General features: G+C 45.0%; 1 protein-coding gene across 3 annotated transcripts in view; it reads left to right on the plus strand.

The window, feature by feature from the left end:
* Positions 1-18,669, plus strand: part of LOC122543294 (acid sensing ion channel subunit 1b) — an 847,708-nt gene that overhangs the window by 794,396 nt on the left and 34,643 nt on the right. For all 3 annotated transcript variants that reach the window (XM_043681801.2, XM_043681800.2, XM_087985443.1), the window contains exon 6: positions 8,393-8,546. In XM_043681801.2, coding sequence (XP_043537736.1) covers positions 8,393-8,546 — 154 coding nt within the window. The remainder of the gene's footprint in view (positions 1-8,392; positions 8,547-18,669) is intronic.

Below are 18,669 nucleotides of genomic sequence, written 5' to 3' on the forward strand. Positions count from 1 at the left end.
TACTGCCTGTAAGTAATTACCTAATCCCAGGGTTGCTTGCAGTCCTGCCACTTGAAGTCCTTGTCATTGGATACCAACGCGCATATGTCAGTACAGCAAGGGTACACCATTCTTGCACGCGCCACCTCTTCTCGATGCCCAGGTGGACCAGTTGTCGTCGTTTTTTCTTGATGGGGCCACCAAGTTACTCACTGGCCAAAAGCAACCACTGCAGGTACTTGGCACATGCGCTGCTTTGCGGTTTTCTGATAACAAGACTGCTGCCACACAGGAGCGCTTTGAAACGGAAGTTAGACGTGACTCTTGAAAAGTGAGTGACATTGCTTGTTGCATTTATTTCAATCAAAATACTGCAGTTGGGAGAGTAAATGCAACAGCAAGGCATAATGCATGAGTAATAATGTGCAATACAATAGCAGCATGCAATGCAGCAGGAAGGGCCAATGCACAAGCAAAGAATTGCATTGCAAATGCGACAAGGTAAAATGCAGCTATTTGGGTGTGATGCAGCAGTGATTATACAAGAAAGCAGCTGCAAAGTACATTAAAGCAACATTGCTTGATTTTTAAAAAAGCAGTAAGGTGCATTCAGTAGAAGCAAATGCAACTCGAGCAAATGGAACTGTCAAAGTCACAACATGAGAGCAAGCTAGAATGCTGTCTAAGCAGGCAATCTCAACAAGTGCAACACTGCAGCAGCAAGGTGCAATGCATCAATACAATACACTACAGTATTGAGAAATAATACAGCCGAACAGGTTACAGTGCAGTTGTACTAACAGTGAAATACAGTAACAACTATAGAGCTGTGATAACAAGGCACATTGTTGCAGCAAAAAATACAGTGCATCAACAAAGTGCAATTCTAAAGCATTGCTGTATAATGCAAGAGCAGCAGGTTACAATGCAACAGCAGTAATAAGGTACAAAACAGCAGCAGCAAAGAACAATGCAACAGTGAAAACATGCAATGCAGTAAGAGCAAGATGTAGCAAAGAAAGCAGACAGCAATGCAAGGATATTAAAATAACAGCAATAAGGTGCAATGCAGAAGCAGAAAGTGCTAAGCAGCAGCAATAAAGGACATTTCAAGAGCGAAATATTGAATAAAGGCAGCAAGCTGCAAGGCAGTAGAATTGAGCATAATGCAACAGCCACAGGCAGCGATACCAGCACAGTATAGTATCGTTGAGTAAATATAGCAGGGAGGCAAAAGCAGCAGGATGCAACACAGCAGCAATGAGTTAAAATATTACCAAACAGCTGAAGCAATGTGCAATGGAATAGCAAATAGCCACAATAGAGCGGCAAGGTAGTATGCAGCAGTAATGTAACACCAACAGGCTGATGCTCAACAACAGTGAAGTTGAACACATCAGCTATAACTGGGTCCAATGCAGCAGAAACTGCATTGCCACCACAACAATGTTCAATGCGTTTGCAGCAATATGCAACACAAATGTAGAAGTAATTGAAGTATATGGCTGCAGCAACAGAATGCAATATCTTCACAAAACATAATATTCCATTCACAATTGGATGCTGCGCTAAGGAACTGCAGTACAATACAACGGAAAAGTAGAATGCAATCAAATTTTAAGGCAGCAGTAAGTATTATAAGGACCATTGCAAGGTGCAATGCAGCTATGAAAATGCGCAATGCAACAGCAGGATACCACACAGTATGATGGAATGCAACAGCAGCAAGGGATGAGATTGCAGCAGCAGTGTAACAGTCGCTGTGAATTGCAATGCAGTGTACAATACGGCAATGGAGTAGGTGACAAAGCAGCAGAAGCTGTCTGCAATGCACAGCAGCAACAAGCTGCAATATCCAGGACACAGTTTGCCAGCCTTTGCAGACTCTCCAGTGATAATTAGACATGGCATCGTAGCAATAAGTACAAAGGTTTAATGCAATGTCCACTTCAACTGCACATTGCAACTGCAAGTACACAGGCAAAACATGCTGAAAGCTAGCCCATTAACGTGACTTCTGACTTGCTTTGGTTGCAACTTTGTATTTGTGATGTGGGTTGAGTTTTGTAATTCTCTTTTCCTTTCTCAATCCCCCTTTCAATACATCCGTAAGGGCATCCTCAGAGTCTGGAGAGACCTGGAGTTCGTCCTCATGGAGATTATAGTGCTGCACAGATAGACAATTGAATGACGAGGTGGACACTGCACTGCACTGCACTGATGGGAAAGGTACTGACAGAATGGTGATCGTCTTCGAGATTAGTGCCATGACACTGTCAGGAATTCGGAATCTATTTAAGGCATGGGTAGTTCGTTGTTCCAAGTCCCAGCTTTTAAGGTGGTCCTTTGGGTTATTGACGTATGTATATTGAATGTCTCAATGACCTGCTCTCAGGAGGAATGTGTATGGCAGATGGTAGCTTCATAACAGATCAGGAGAAGCATTGTATTTCTCATTCTTCAGAACATCTTTGTCCTCCTGGGCTTGTAAGGAAGAAGGTGGAAACTGGGAGTAAGTGGCTTGGATTTGATCTCCATCTCCAAGATTGGCTTAAGGATAAATGATAAACTCACTGAAATGACGTCCAACCTCAGGAGCAGTGTGTCAGTGATATCCATTCTATTTGACATCTTCGTCAATGGTGGATTGGATGTCATTTGTAAGGAGCTGTTTTAGAGTATCCTACATATTTCTGACGGAATTATTTTGACTGTTGGTAGACTTGCCTGTGAAACTAGTGGGTTGCATTCACTATAGTGCCTTTGCAGAGCTATGGCTCACTTGGGGATTTCCAAAGTACTCATTGGAAACTCAAGGGTGTCTGCCCCAATTCCTGAAGAAGGGCATGTGCCCGAAACGTCGAATCTTCTGTTCCCTAGATGCTGCCTGACCTGCTGTGCTGTTCCAGCAATAAAGTTTCAGCTTTGATCTCCAGCGTCTGCAGACCTCACTTTCTCCCTGTCTGCCCCAATTGTTGACTCTTGTTTGTATCAGTCCCTGAGTTCTGGCTTCAACCTAGAATCTACAACCTAGGCTTGTGATATCAGACTGAGAAGGAGTGAAGGGAGCTCTGGTCCTTTGATACATTGCTGAAAAGTGATGATTTATGTAGGTAGGGTAAGCTTATGGCATGTAAGGGAAGGTCTCCGAGGCATGCTTTGAGAGAAATTGTGACAGAAAAGGGGAAATAAGAGAGAAAGTTTTGATGAATGCTGAGCTATGCCTGACATCCCAGAAGGGAAGTCTCGTGCTGCCCAGGCAAGTAATGGTAATCTGCTCACAGGATTTATGGAGAGCTGTACTGTTCAACATGCACAGCATAGGCAGTTCTTGTTGTCTGTCTTCTACAGGGGGCTGAAACCTTTGAACTTGGTCATTGTCTCTTAGCCAGCTAGTGAGCAACTTGAAAAGTGTGATGGGTGCAGCCATGATGTAAGTGAGGCCTCTGTGGGACTATGGGCTGAGGTTCATCAGTCTCCGATTCAACTAACCCCATAATGTCAAAACCTCCACTGTCCTAATTATTTGTGCCCTGGTCTGTCAAACTGTGTGGGTGCAGCTGATTAATCATCAACAAAGTCCCCGTAGACACCAGAGTGTCTCTTGGTGGTAAGTAGCCTACTGCCAACCTGTTGCCAGCCTATCTGGACCCAGCTATAGGAAGAATATTATTAAGCTGGAGAGGGTTTGGAAGAGATTTACCAGGATGTTGTCGGGTATGGAATGTTTGAGTTATGAAGAAAGGCTGGGACTTTTTTTCACTGGAGCCGGAGGAGGTTGAGAAATGACCTTATAGAAGTTTATAAAATAATGAAGGGTATAGATAGAGTTATTGGTCATTGCATTTTCCCTAGGATGGGGGAATTTCAAGACAAAGGGGCACATTTAAAGGTGAGAGAAGAGAGATTTAAATAAATACATGAAGGGCAATTTTTTTCCACAGTGTGGTTTATGTGTGGAATAAACTTCCTGAGGAAGTGGTGGTTGTGGGCACAGTTACAGCATTTAAGACATTTGGATAAGGACTTGAAGAGGAAAGGTTTGGAGGGATATGGGCCAGGAGCAGGCAGGTGGGACTAGGTTAGTTTGGGATTGTGTTCAGCATGGACTGGTTGAACTGAAAGGTCTGTTTCCGTGCTGTATGACTCTATGACTTTAAGAAGGTTGTTCGGAGTAAGTACTGAGTATTAAGTAAAGGGAAACTCTGTAGATTTCTCAGTGACTGGTCACAGTCTGTAGTGTTAGCTGGAGTGAACAGACCAACCAAAGACATGGAACACAAGAACGTGCCATTGCCCAGTAACCATGCGAAGGAAAGGGCAAGAGAGACAAGGAACAAAAGCACAAAGCAAGAAGGGATGAGATGGAGAGGCAAGGAAAGAAGAAATGAAAGAGGGAAGAGAGGATGAGCAAAGTATGAAATGGGGAATGAAAATGATCGGGTTGATGGAATTTTTTACTTTTATTCGTGGGATGTGGGTGTTATCAGCGAGAGCATCATATATTGCCTGTCCCTAATTATCCGATGGGCAGTCAACTGCATTGTTGTGGATCTGGAGTTACATGTAGACTAGACAAGGTAAGGACGGCAGATATCCTTCCTGAAAGGATGTTGGTGAACCAGATGGGTCTTCACAACAATCAGCAGGGATTACCTGGTCACTGTTAAACAAGCTTTATTATCCCAGATTTTTATTGAATTCAAACTTCTACCATCATGGGATTTGAGCCTGTGACCCTACAACATTAGCTTGTTGGGGGGCGATTCTGTGTTACTAGTCTCGTGACATCACCACTGCACCACTAATGTAAGTGATAGAGAGAGGGAATTTTTCCTTTTGAGTAGCTAGGTAGCTAATCCACGATACGGGTTCTGCCTCTTAAACCAGAAAGGGTTATGGAAGGATTATGGGCTTGGGAGACTATTGGTCCCTTCCCATTTACACAGGGCTGTTGCTGAAGACTTGAGGGCAGCCTCCCAAATGGATTGGGGGAGCACACTCAGGCAGTGGCAATTTGTTGAAAGTGTACAGGTCAGAATGGAAGTTCAGCTGCCTGTGCTTTAGTCACTGATCCTTTTGTTAAGTTTATTCTGTACCTCTCCCAGTGGGACTGAATGCATGGTCAGGCATGTACATGAGCACTTCAAACTCAGAGCTTACGTGCAAGCTCGTGAGATATCAGTGATGCAGTCTTGCATTGCTCCAGTTGAGCATGCCAAGCAGTTGGCAAATTAGCCCCAGATGCCATGTTCTATGCATCATAATCAGTTGTCAAAAGAAAGTGATGAGAAGGGGAAAAGAGCAAACTGCACTCTGTCCAGCAAAATTAATGCTTTTAAATTGCCCGAAAGGGACTGCCCTCTGTGAGTGTCACTGGCTACAATGCCATAGTTATAATCCACTTTAAGCCAATTGACAGTCAAACAGAAAAATAAATCTGCTGATCACACGTAGCTCTGTGTATAGTAGTTAGAATGGTCCCATTGCAAGTCTGAGAACATGGTAAAGTGAAAACAGCAGCTCGTTCAGAGGTGTGAGCATGCAGACTAAGGAATGGCACCATGTCAGCCAAACATTCGTGATTTTGGGGCCATTGTCTGATGGAAAACTGGAATGGAATGATAGCACTAATGTGGGAAAGAGGCACGTGGAGTTCGCCTTGGTGTTCTCCTAGCAAACCTGGAAGCCTCTTGTTTTACTTCCGGGTGCTCCTGGCAGACCTCTGTGCTACAGCTAGCATCGTCACAAGAGGTTGCTAATATTTCAAAAAGTAATGTGATTGGTAGCATCTTTCCGATGGAGACAGCAAAAATTCCCCTTTTCTTCACAAAACAACTGTGGAGGAAAGAGAGAACCTTGATTTGAAAATCCTGGATTTGCACGAGTCGAATGTACTTCAGTTCCAGAGTAGCGTTTTGACAACATTTTAACATCAGTGGGCTGTGACCTCTTGGCAATGCTGCAGTATGGCTGCTGGAAGTGGTTGAATTCCCGATGACCGAGGTCAAGTAGACTGTACTCAAGACTCCTTGTCTTGAGCAAATCTTTATGCAGCGCATTATTTCTGTCACAACAATGTTGTGACCCAAGTTGGTATAATATTTGTTGTCACGTTTCGATCACCACATCAACAATGATTGCTCAAGCAAATTTTTATTGAGGCAATGACCCTTTTAAAGCGGAATTAAAAGGGTCAAACCTGTTCCATGTCAAACCTGTTCCATTGCAGTACTCTGTGCTCCTCTTGCTGTTCAATTGTCTGTCTCTGTGCTGATTGTTATTTCTCAGTTACTTAACTTTAGCCAATTTATACGTTCATGTACATTTTTAAAAATAAGAATTATAGGTAAACTTAACAGCAATTTAACTTCTTGTTCCTGTTTGAATGGAGACTGTGTGAGCCAGAATGCTATCATAGCAAATAAGGTTTGTTCAGATGTTAAGTCTATGATGACCCGTTACCCAGAATTCTTTGCAGGTAAAATCAAGATGTTGGTTAGCTTCCCTAAGTAACGTGTGTTCTGCTCTGTAAGTAAACTAGCAAGACACAATAATTCAAGCAAAAAAAATTGCTGAAATGTATTTGTTATCCAGCTCGCTGTTAAATGAAGCAGGTATTGTGATGTTTAATTATTATGCCTATGAGTTTGAGTTATGTATGATGTTTACCAACTTTAAGCTGAATACTCCACTTAGAAGGTTAAAATTCTTCCCAGATGACAGTACCCATGGTGGCACTGAGTCACAGTAAGGAGGAAAACCCCGGGTTTGATTTCCAATCTTGTCAGCTCTCATTTGAGAGATGGTTTTGTGAACCTCTCAGAGGGAAAATTAGTCACACCCTCTCTCCTTGATTGCTATGCTCCAATTCCCACCGCAAGGTATACCTGTGTTTATATTAAGCGATAACTGGATTGGATTTGTTTGATGCCCCCTTCATCCTAGTCAGATTGTCAGTGAACGCATCTGGGAAGAATGGTCCACTTGAGCATGGTGCCAAATGCCAGTGCACTGTACCCCACTGTACCCTAGTAAGTGCCAGTGCCACCAAAAGAGGAAGTTGGAGGAGCAGATCATTTGAAAAATGATGAGGTTCTGATAAATGTGAGCATTCATTAATTAAAACAAACTTAGCTTTTTTTAAAAAGTGTGGGCATTATGTTGTGCAGACATGAAGCAGTGTCAGCCTTTTTGCTGTGATGAATTACTGGTCTTGCATGAGGTCTAACAGGTTACCTTCAAGGTACAACTCCTTCTTTAATTAAACAAAACAATGTCAGAATCTGTATAGTTGTCGTACTCCACTTTGCTTGCTATGCCATGTGTGATTTTAAACATGGTGTTGCTTTAATAGTTATAACAAAATATCTGAATACGCACATAATCAATATTGTCTGTTTCATAAGGGGTCTGAGTGGTGCACAGGGTTAAAATATTGTCCTTTCATCTCAGATGTTTGGGCTCAATCCAGCTTCAACAACCAAACTGGTCTGTAGTTCCATAAAAGCCGAGTCATTGAGAAACATTCTTGTCTTCACAAGGTTATAAAAATTGAGGTAATGAGCTCCCAATATCAGGCATTTCATTTGTGAGGGAAGGTTAAAGAAGTTAGTTTCTTTGCTAAATGGGTGACTTAGAGAGAACTTCTGTTGACCGTTTTCAGTAATAAATGCAGGGAGGTGACAAGTCAATCTTGACAATTATTGCCCCATGTCAATTACCACTAAACGCCATTACAAAATGCAGCAAGTAGGAGTATGAGAGGAAATCATGTCGACCTTCCATTTAAAAGAGGGAATGGTTCAGTATCAGATGTTGGGTCAGATGGATCCAAGGGATCATTGGGCGTTGTTCCAGAGAGATATTGGGAAATATGTGGTTTTAAAAAAATTCCTCAGGCAGCTGTCAAATTTGTCTGCACCTTCAGCATTTAGTGAAGGCTTCACTCTCCTAAAACCTCCCTCCAACAAACAGGTTTGTATAAACATTCCTGCTTTTTCAGCTCTCCATTAAAACAATTCTGAATTTCATCTCATTTGGTTTCATCTTGAATGTATTTTGTGAGCAAAATTGCAAATATGTTTGAACTAGTAACAGTAAGCCCATATGAAAAGGTGGGTCAATGTGGTTAGAGAAAGGGACGGGGGCTGTCACACTTAATGGCCTTTTGTCTGTTCCAGGAAGTTGTTTTTTTCTCTGCAATCTAACTTTACGCAGTCACAGTCTAACTATGAGTGAACTACAATCTATAACACAGGAACATGGCAAGTTCCAATTAATACCAGTTCACCCTTAGGACAGGGAAGGCACAAAGTACCATGCATTAGCTCAGCCCACCATCAATTCCCTTCCCCACCCTCCTTAATAGTAAGCAATTGCCAATACAACTATGTCACTACTATTTGAACAGAGTTCTTGGTGGAGAAGGACAGTTCATATTGCACATGTGAGACGCCCTGCAACATGACTCGATATGGTAAGGAGCTGTCCATGGTAAAAATTCCCAGCAAGGCTTCAGCCAAATACCTGGCCAAAAAGTACAACAAATCAGAAGATTACATCGGGTGAGTACCTCTGCTATAACTGTTTTTTTCTGTTTGTCACAGTATAACCATGATTAAAGAGGCAGTGTCTTTGTCACTAGGCAAGCAGTGTAGCATGCCTGACATCAAATGTGATGCAGTAATGTTCTCCTTGATATGCAGTGGAATTTCAACATGAATTGTGTTGCTACTGCCTGTTTGATCCTACATCTGTGTCTAAACCACTGAGATTGTTCTTGTTAATATTACTAAAAGTATCCATGGTGAGAATGCTCAGCTTAAGCAGTCATCCTCAGTACTGTTAGTAACAGTTTTCCCAATCAATGTCTTGCCCTTGCTTTGCCTTGCTGGTAGAGTCCTTTCATGGTTCTATTCCCAGCTCACTGACTGTAGTCAACTCCACTCACAGAATGAATTATCCTGCTGTGGTCACCCATTGCATATCCTTAGCTTTTGTGTGTTCCTTAGTGACATGCCAAACTCCTGGTAAAAGCAATTTCAAGAATACAGTCAGTTCCATATGTCACCACGCTTTACCACCCAGTCCTCGGCTCTACAACTCTCACCACACTCTCTGACAGCTTCTCTACCATTAAGTGATGGACAGGTCCAGTTAAACATTGGCAAGACCGAATCCTTTGCTGCCTTCCCTGCAGAAATTCTGCAGTCTAACCCTTTGATACCAATGCCATGTGTGACTGTTTCTACTCAACTCAAATGGGCCCAGTTCAACCCAGAGTTGACCTTTAATGCTCACAGCCAATCCGTCACCAACACGAGCTGTTTCTGCTGTGTAGGCACCTCGCTCCCCTTCCTCATCCCCATTGCCATCTAAACCCTCATTTACACCCAAGTGACCACCTGGCTTTCCCAACAACCCTTGCCCTCTTGATCCCCTGCGCACCACTATACACAAAATCTTAATTGCTCTCGAGCTCCACCATTGACGCTACCTCACAAAAAATCCTTTTTACCCCACCCTGACTGACCTCTTCTAAATTTATTATCTTCAAACATGTAGACTTTAAAGCGCAAACCTTGGTTACCAATTTTGTCCCATGTCTCCAACCTCCTTTAACCTTAAGATCACAACACATGCCCTGCCCTGTTGTGAATCTTGCCCACTGTGTAATTCCTTCCCCCTTTCCGATAGTCCAAATAGTGCCACACCATTTTGCCATCATAGCCTAACATACTGGAATTCTGTCCCCAAACCTATCTGACCAAGAGCCTGCTCAAAACATCATCTGTAGTCAGATCCTCTATCAGAGAATCCCTACAGTGTGGAAGTGGGCCATTTGGCCCATTGAGACCACACCGATCCTTCAAACAGCAGCCTACCCAGACCTACCTCCACACCCTGGCTAATCCACCCAGTCTGCACATCTTTAACTGTTGGAGGAAACCAGAGCACTTAGAGGAAACCCACGCAGACACAGGGGAGAACGTACAAACTCCACACAGGCAGTCTCCTGAGGCTGGAATCGAACCCGGGTCCCTGGCGCTGTGAGGTAGCAGTGCCAACCACTGAGACACCATGCCACCATTCTTCGTCCGATTCCTGCTTTGGGGTTTCCTCTGCCCTCTTTACAAAGCCACGATGCTAAAGACTCTTGGCAACTGGGAAGTTTTGTGATCATGTTGAACGTTTTGGGGGGGAAAAAAATAGATGTGGGAGGGGAAGGGTGGAGTGGGAAGTAAACAAAGGCAGTGCTTCTTTGAGTGTTCATGAAGTTAATTTGTCTAAGAACAGAAAGCCGATCAATGCTTAGCACTGGTAGTTTGCTCGGTGATGCTGATACAAATAAAGGCACGAATGAGTACTGTTCATGCCAAGTTTAATCATGATTGATTGTCCTGGCATGGACTCCAGTGATATGAATGACTGATCTACACACCATGTCAGTTTTTGCTTTTAGATCCTTTGCAAACAAAACTAATTTGAATTTATTGTCTAATTAAACGTGGTGGGAGTTTTCAGAAAGGAACAACACGGCACAACTGTCAAAGTTGATTGGCTCCAGAAGGACCATGAATCACAGCAACAGTTGAGGTGGAGTGGGGGGGGGGGGCGGGGGGACAAGACAGCAGCATTTAAATTGAAGGGTGAAAATTCCAATGCAGCTTTCTCAGTGGGAAGAGTGGCGATGCAAAGTTGGGTCAACCAATTCCAGAACTGAATCCGATATTTCCTGTCAGTCTACTCCTGCTCCCGTTTTACACCAGGTCCATATCGTACAGTTCACCTAGTGAAAAGTCTCAAGGTGCCTCACAGAATGTGCCACCACACCATGTGAGGGGGATATTAAGATGGGCAGAGTCAGTCTTCAGGGGCTGCTTCATGGAAGAGAGGGCATTCCAGTGTTTAGTGCTCAGACAGCCACCAGCAGTGAGGTAAACACCAAAAAAAAAAGCAAAGAATTGTGGGGATGCTGGAAATCTGAAGCAAAAAGCAGAAAGAGCTGGTGAAACTCAGCAGGGTCTGGCGGTATTTGTGGAGAGAGAGAGAGAGAAACCGAGCTAATGTTTCAGATCCAATGACCCTTCTTCAGAACAGTTCCGAGAAGGGACACTGGACCCAAAGCATTAACCCTGCTTTCTCCCCACAGGTGCTGTCAGACCTGCCGAGTTTTGCCCGCTGTTTCTGTTTTTGTACCAGTAGTGAGGTGATGGAAGCCAGGAATGAGGAAGGGACCAGAAGTGAATGAGAGCAGTGACCTCAGAGAATTGTAGGGCTGGAGGGAGGTTACAGGAAGAGGGGGAGGAAGTGAGGGATTTGAAAAGGTGTGACATTTTTAAAACTCACTAACTTGTGTTGACAAACATACTGTCATGTTCTGACCTGCTCAGATGTGCGACAACAAGCCACTGGAGCAAGTGGGACTTGAACCTGGCCTCTTGTCGCAATGGATCCTGTACACAGTGTAATGCTAGTCCGTGTTCAAAGAACAAAGAAAATTACAGCACAGGAACAGGCCCTTCGGCCCTCCAAGCCTGCGCTGATCCATTTACTCTATCTAAACCTATCGCCTATTTTCTAAGGGCCTGTATCCCTCTGCTCCCTACCCATTCATGTATTTGTCCAGATACATCTTAAATGACGCTATCGTGCCCACCTCTACCACCTCCGCTGGCAACGTATTCCAGGTACCCACTACCCTCTGCATAAAGAACTTTCCACGCATATCTCCCTTAGACATTTCCCCCTCTCACTTTGACCCCTAGTAATTGATTAGCAATTGGTATGGCACCCATCAATAGCCAATGCAGATTCCAACCATCTGTAAAAATCATGTTCATTCTCTATTCTCCCATATGCAACTGTGTGCTAATTGGAAATGAAGAAAATCAGTATTAGCTAACAGAACATACTGCCCACAACCCCAGTACAGACTTGATGGCCAAAGAGCCTCTTCTGTAATGTACAAGTTATAATTCTCTAAACCCCAGCTATTGTGTGGGTTAGACTCAGAATAAGCCTCCATTAACAGGAGCATTTTATCAAGATTAGAGTGGTGCTGTAAATGCACAGCAGGTCAGGCAGCATCTGAGGAACAGGAGAAACAACATTTCGGGCAGGAGCCCTTCATCAGGAATCTAGGGGCATTTTGCCGAGGGGCATTTTATTGGCCCATTTGGAAAGTACGGATGTTTGTAAACCATAACAGAAAAGGGTAAAGCGCTTTTCTTAATTGTTTCTTGTTGCTCAGAACGTGCTTGGCGGGCCTGTAATGACGGAAAGGTCTGCTCTTGAACAAGTGTGGCCTTATAATGGGCATCACCTATTGTACTTCAGTGCCCTGAATCCTCAGCAAGCCTTTAACCGAGATTGTGAAATCGGCTGGTGGGTGCAGAGGATGTGACGATGTTTCTTGGGGCCACAAGGGTAATCCTGAGCTTATCAGTGTGCCAACCTGAAGCAGCATTGCCCCTGTCGCAGCAGAATCCCCAAGCACAGCAAAAAAAAACTCCACAACAGAGGGGAGGTTGGGGGAGAGCATTGAAAAGATTCTCCTTTAACTGGACTGCAGTCGACACCCATTTACTCCGACAACATCAACCTATTCATACAGTATCCTTGACCACAATAAACCATCCCGAGGTGCTTCACTGAACCACGTAAGGAGATATTAGATCAGATGACCAAACGCTTGGTCAAAGATGTAGATTTTAAGGAGCTTCTTAAAGGGGTGCAGCATCTGAAAGGAGGGAAGGCGAGGTGGAGAGCTTTAAGGAGGGAATTTTCTTGGGGACAAGTCAGTGCAGGTACAGCCTAATCAAGGGATCAGCATTAGCGGAGTGCTGCAACCTGGGAGGCCATTGAGCGATTTGAAAAGGAGGATGAAAATTTAAACAATGTAGATTAACGAGCACAAGGGAGAAGGGGGAATGAAACTTGCAGTGAGTTAAGACACAGGCAGCAGAGTTTGAGGTAACCTCCAGTTTGGAGAGGCCAGCTAGAAGTGTGTAGGAATAGTCGAGTCTGAAGGTAATGAAATCAGAGGTGAGGAATTCGTATAAACTCAGACGGGGGGGTGAAGCCAGGGGATACGACAGACCACCCTTTTGAGTAGGGACACTTGCAAGCAGGGTTAAGTACTCAGGAGCTCTGATGAATGAAAGCTAAGTCATGCTTTCGCTCACATGGATGGAAGCGGAGGCCATCTCTCGGTCTAACTGTGCCAGTGCAGCGGGATGGCACACAGGCTGATTGCGCTGCTCTGAATAGCTGCACAGAATGGCTGGCAATCACCTCTTGCTGCCAATGCTTTACCAGTTGCGGCTGCTGATTGCGTCCTGGAGAGGGCAGGGCATGGCTATGCATGTTCTTGGCACCGCCTGGCATGGCACTCATTTGTTCTCTTTGTTTGTCTGCAGGAGAGGAACACCCAAAGTAGGAGGGCTTGGTAGGAGGGCTTCCCTTTGGTAGAGGAGCTGGTGGGATTTGGGGGTGAGGTGGGGCAACATGACCATGGTTGTGTGGAGGGTAAGCTAGCTCCCTCCCACAAAGCCAGTGCGGATGGCTCTTGTCTGCTGTTCTCAGACATGCCAACAGAGCGGCACATTGTTCAGTTAAGGATAGCCAGCAGCTAACTCTTTCCCTGGCGTTCACACCAGCATGGAGACCTTCCCCTGTGTGGGTGCACACTCTCAGGCTCAGAGTCACAGTTTGGTGAGCACCTCACTGTGACCAGTCCACAGCCAGTGGAGGTCCTGACACTCTTAAGGACTGCAGGCGACCACCTGTCTGCTCAGTCTCTATACGTCTGTTGGAGTTGCAGGCAATAGGACGTCAGGCAGTGATGCCGGAAGCCACTGCAGTGAAAGGTGGGGGCCATCTGTCCTGTTCCTGTCACCCATTGCAGCTCTGGGCTATTGGTTATGTCGGTAGAATATGCAGCAGCTGCCTTTGTGACCCAGGTCCACTCAGTAGTTACTGAGACGCACTCTGACTGATGCACCAAAGCTGTAGCGATGCACAGCAAGAGGGCAGCAAGGCACATTAGCTGTCAGGTAGGTGCCCCCAAGGAGTCAGGGAGGTGCCAGCGACCACCCACAAGAGAGGAGGGACGCCAAGCATGCAGCCTGGGGTGAGGAGGAGCGGGCTCAGACTAAGGAGAGAGTTGAGGGAGGCTCTCCACAGGCTAGGGTCTGCTGTGTCCCATAATGGTCAGCGAGCCTATTCCCTCCCAGCTGGATTTGTCGGGGCTGAGCTGAGACATGGGGGTAGGCAATGCAAAGTAAAAGAAGTTTGGAGTGCTTGTGGGTGGCACATGAGGGGGCCTTGATCAATCTGTCATTTCTGCTCCTGTAAGTACATGTGTCACTTGCAGACAGTCTGAGTAAGTGATCACCAAGGTAGAATCGAGATGTGCAGGACCTCATTCTCTGATTGAGAGTCTCCCACCCATAAGGAGGTAGAGGCACAGTAATAGTCTGCTCAACTAATGCGAAGTGATATTTATGGAAGAGAAAGATCCAGGGAGATAGAGATAGTAAGGGAACAAGGCGATGAAGTGAGAGGATGAGCCATGATTTTGGAGAATAGTGGAGCATGCTCAGGGGGGGTCTATTCTTGCTCCTATGGGCTTGCGGCAGCCGAGACTTAGAATCTAATCATGCTTCACCCCTCAGTCCCAGTGCTGTGTGGGTACTGCTCTGCGCAAATGGCGCAAAGGCTATGTCTTTCTCTACGGATTGAGGGCATAGGGGATGCATGAGCAGCAGAGCTAAAGGCAAACAGGATGCTTTATTTCAGGCTTCAAAGACAAAATGTAAGTGGGAAACAAAACACACAATGGTGTCTGTCCCAAATAGAAAACAGCAGCCTCCCAGTAGTTATTCAAAATGGACCACTGTAAGACACAAGTGTTGCTTGCTTGCTTGGCCCGGAATTTGTTTGCTTTTAGACTGTTGCGGGTCTGTCTGTCTCATTTCGCAATTCCTCTGGCTTCTTCATGCCCATACACAACATCATGAACTCCTGTCTCCAACGCCAGTGTCTATTTTCTTTCTTGGGGGGGCGGGGGGGCGGCGGAGGGGGGCGATATGCCAGTCCTCCATCTCTTCCTCTGTGAAGACATTGCCCCCTCCAGTGAGGCCGTGGAGAATGCAACTTAAGATTCGACCCAATGGATCCGAAGGAATTAGGATGATCTTCTCTTCATTTGGGCGAGGAACCATATTCTGCACATTGAGTAGTCGATTCATTGTCAGGATAGCAGTTGCTAGCTGAAGCCAGCTGCATTGCATTGTGCTATGGTTGTTCCCAGTGCATACTTCCACGTCGCAGAATAGCATCAACTGTGGGTGGCAGCTGCAGCAGCGCTATCAGTGGCAATCACAGGAGCAGCGTCCTGTCCACCTTCCTGGCACCCAGCAGAGATTGGGAGCTTCCTGCTGAGAATTTCTACTTTTGCATTCCGTGTGGACCATTAATAAAGACATTAAGCCTCGCAGCTCATTCCACTTGACTCTTTCCTTTTGTGGCAGTTTGATGTAATACCCAAAGGAAAGGTTGGTTCCGTGGAACACAGAGATATATAACAGCTGTTGCCACTTAGTTGAAGTTCCTGTCCAACCACAGCCATGGACGAGGCTTCTTAATGATCAGGAGTGTTCCGGTAATGCTTCACATTGAGACCCTCCCCCCTGTGAAAGCTGCCTTTTCCTGTCCCTGTGTTCCATAAGTTGCACCATGTTACCAACAGAGATCATGGAGGAACCCGAGGGAGGCAGCAGGAAGGGAGGAGTTATTGGAAAGAAGGCAATGACATCGAAGAGGACGTGGCATGTTGGCAGGAGGATGGGAGAGGGCATCCCACGCATGCGCTTTTCTGGCTGACCTCTTGCTGTTGAAGACCCTTTTCTCATTGGCAATGGACTGACTACATGGTTTTCCTATTTCTTCAGACTGCACTTGTCACTCTTTTTAAATTTCCTTCATAATAAAAACACAGTTTGCAGCGTTTAACAAATGGATGTGCTTTGAATGATCTGTTGCTAGTACCCACATATGTGTTTCTCTGAGGCATGCACGTGACCTTCTCTCCTCCTCATAGATACTGCAGCACCCGAGTCATTCATTTCCACACAGCAAATGCTGATGCTCGTTCTCATCTCCACCAGCTCGTAGTTAAAGGACAGGAAACGGTGGAATCCTGTTTTCTTGTGATGCTGAACACCCTCTCACTGAACTGCCTCTCGCCAATCCTAGGCCGTTCTTGCCCTTGGGTTTCGGAAGAACCCCTGGAAAGCTGCACTCTACACTGTCCACTGTGTTTGGTCAGTACACTGGCTGGATCTGAACAGCTCACAACTGTCACTCCAACCTCCATACTATAAAGATCTGTTTCCTGCCGCCCCATCCTGAAATGCTGCTCTCGACGCCAGTGCTTGGTACAAATCGGATATTGGCTCCCTAGCTTTGTACTCCAGAGTTGAATTTAAACTTCACCAGTTACCAGGGTGGGATCTGAACCCGAGTCCTCAGGGCATTAGCTTCTCATGTTGGCTGGTCCTGCAACTCCAACGGATGCTTGCCTTCCTCCCACCTTGACCCCCTGTGGCAGGGGGTTCACAGACATTCTCCACTCGGACCCCGTTTCAAGAGAAAATGATCAAAATGCCTCATGTAAGAGCAAAGTGAGGCAGGCGGATCTTTAAGAGTGGGACGAGGGCCTGTGAGAGGAGGGGATGTGGAACAGAGAGACTTTATGAAGAGATTTCATTTGTGTTTTTTTTATTTAAAAAAATTGCATAAAGCCTGTCATTTATGCTGCTGCAAGGTGCCAAGCCTGGAGGGTCTGTCGTTTAGGTAACATTCACAGTTTTAGAAAAAAAATGCAAGGCTTTAAATCTGTCTCGCAGTTGTTCATTACTGCCTCAGAGCTCGCAATCCCAAACTGTCTGCTGAGAGGCAGGGCCCCCATTTTAGGGAACTCTGTAAATGAAGACACTTAGCTCAAAGGGGCTTGTTCAGGGGCTTCACTCTGCTGTTCTCCCACCCAGTTCCGTTGCCAGCTTTTTTTCCTGTCAGGAAACAAACATTATTAATGGGGTCTGGCCACTGTGTCTTAATTCGGTCTTATGTAATGCTGAATCGTTTTTGGCATATTTCACAATATGCACAGTACAAGATGACCTTTAAAAGAAAATGCATTTTTTGCAAAATCTTCAAGCAAATATATGGCTGTCAGTCCAGGGTTAAGTGGCATTAATGGCCCTGATATTGCCAGCACTTTACGCTATCAACTCATGGATTGTGAGTCGGCATTCACAATTCCATTTCTTCACTGTCCTCAAGTCTTTCCCATTTTGTTTGGGCTTCTGAGCCAGCACTGTTATGTTGAGCAACCAGTGTCCAGGCAGACTGATCCTGAACTTTTGACCTCTGCGCAAAAGATTCATCGCCTATCATTGTGAAGGATAGTGAGACCTTATTGTGGTGAGTTCTGAGTTCCTCACTGCATAGCTGCACTTTCAGTTTAAAAGAAATGGTGATTAGATAATTCATGACTGCTTGCAAGATGCAAAAATGGGTAGCAATATTCTCTCCTTAGCCAACCTTTGATGGTTACCATGGTTCAGTAGTAAGACATTGGTTAGGCCTTCACTAAAGAGCTCAGTTATGGTCACTGTACTTTAGAAAGGATGTCAAGGTCTTGGACAAATGCAGAAGAGAAACTGGGATTGTTCTCCTTTGAGCAGAGAAGGCTCAGAGAGCATTCAATAGATGCAGTCAAAATCAGGAATTTCATCGAGTTAATATGGAGAAACTGCACTGGCAGAAAAGTAGACAACCAGGGGACACATTGCTGAAAGTACCAGAGGTGGACATGAGGGGGAAAAATAATATACAGATTCACTTGTTGTGAAAGGGCAGTGGAAGAGGATTCTATTGTGTGCTCACAAGAGAATTGGATTGCAATTGGATTACAAGGACAACTTTGGGAAAGAGAAGATAGTTAATTGGACAGTCCTCCATTGGTACAATGGGCAGAATGGATATCTTTCATTCTGTGATTCTATTCTCATGTGCTGGTTAGACAAATTCTACCCACATAAAAGTTCATTTGTTTCTAATGTTTATTTCAACGGGACAAAAATACATTGGCTAAATCTCTAGCAGGACTTCTGTTACACCAGTCTTCCTCGCTTTAATCTTGGCTTGTCTCATCTCCGGAATTAGGAGGCTATGGATTCAAGGTCCACTCAAGGGTTAGAGTACAAAATCTCAGCTGGCACTTCAGGGAGAAGTATCAGTGATGCCATCTTCTGGACATGATGTTAACCTGAGACCCTGTCTGCCTCTTCCAGTGAATGTTCAAGACCGTTCAGTCATTCAAAGAAAATCAGGGTCTACTTCCAATGTTCTGTCCCAAATCCAATCACCACCCAACCTCACCAAAAAAAGAGATTGCTATTAATTTCTTAAAAGCTGTGTTCCTTCCATTACAGCATAGACAAACTCCCTGCACTTCACTGACTCCAAACCACTTTGGTGGGGCCTGACTTTGTGAGAAGCAATGGATAAATGCAATTTATGCCTCTGCCAGTGCAATTTGTGGGTGAGATTCCCTCCTGATCCTAAAGTTTTGATTCCCTTCCATGTTCTTTCCCTTTTCCCAGCAACGTGTTGACT

The sequence above is a fragment of the Chiloscyllium plagiosum genome, unplaced genomic scaffold (assembly GCF_037043375.1).
Source record: "Chiloscyllium plagiosum isolate Xiang-an unplaced genomic scaffold, Cpla_swu_hap1 HiC_scaffold_53X, whole genome shotgun sequence".
In the NCBI taxonomy this organism is placed as follows: Eukaryota; Metazoa; Chordata; class Chondrichthyes; order Orectolobiformes; family Hemiscylliidae; genus Chiloscyllium; species Chiloscyllium plagiosum.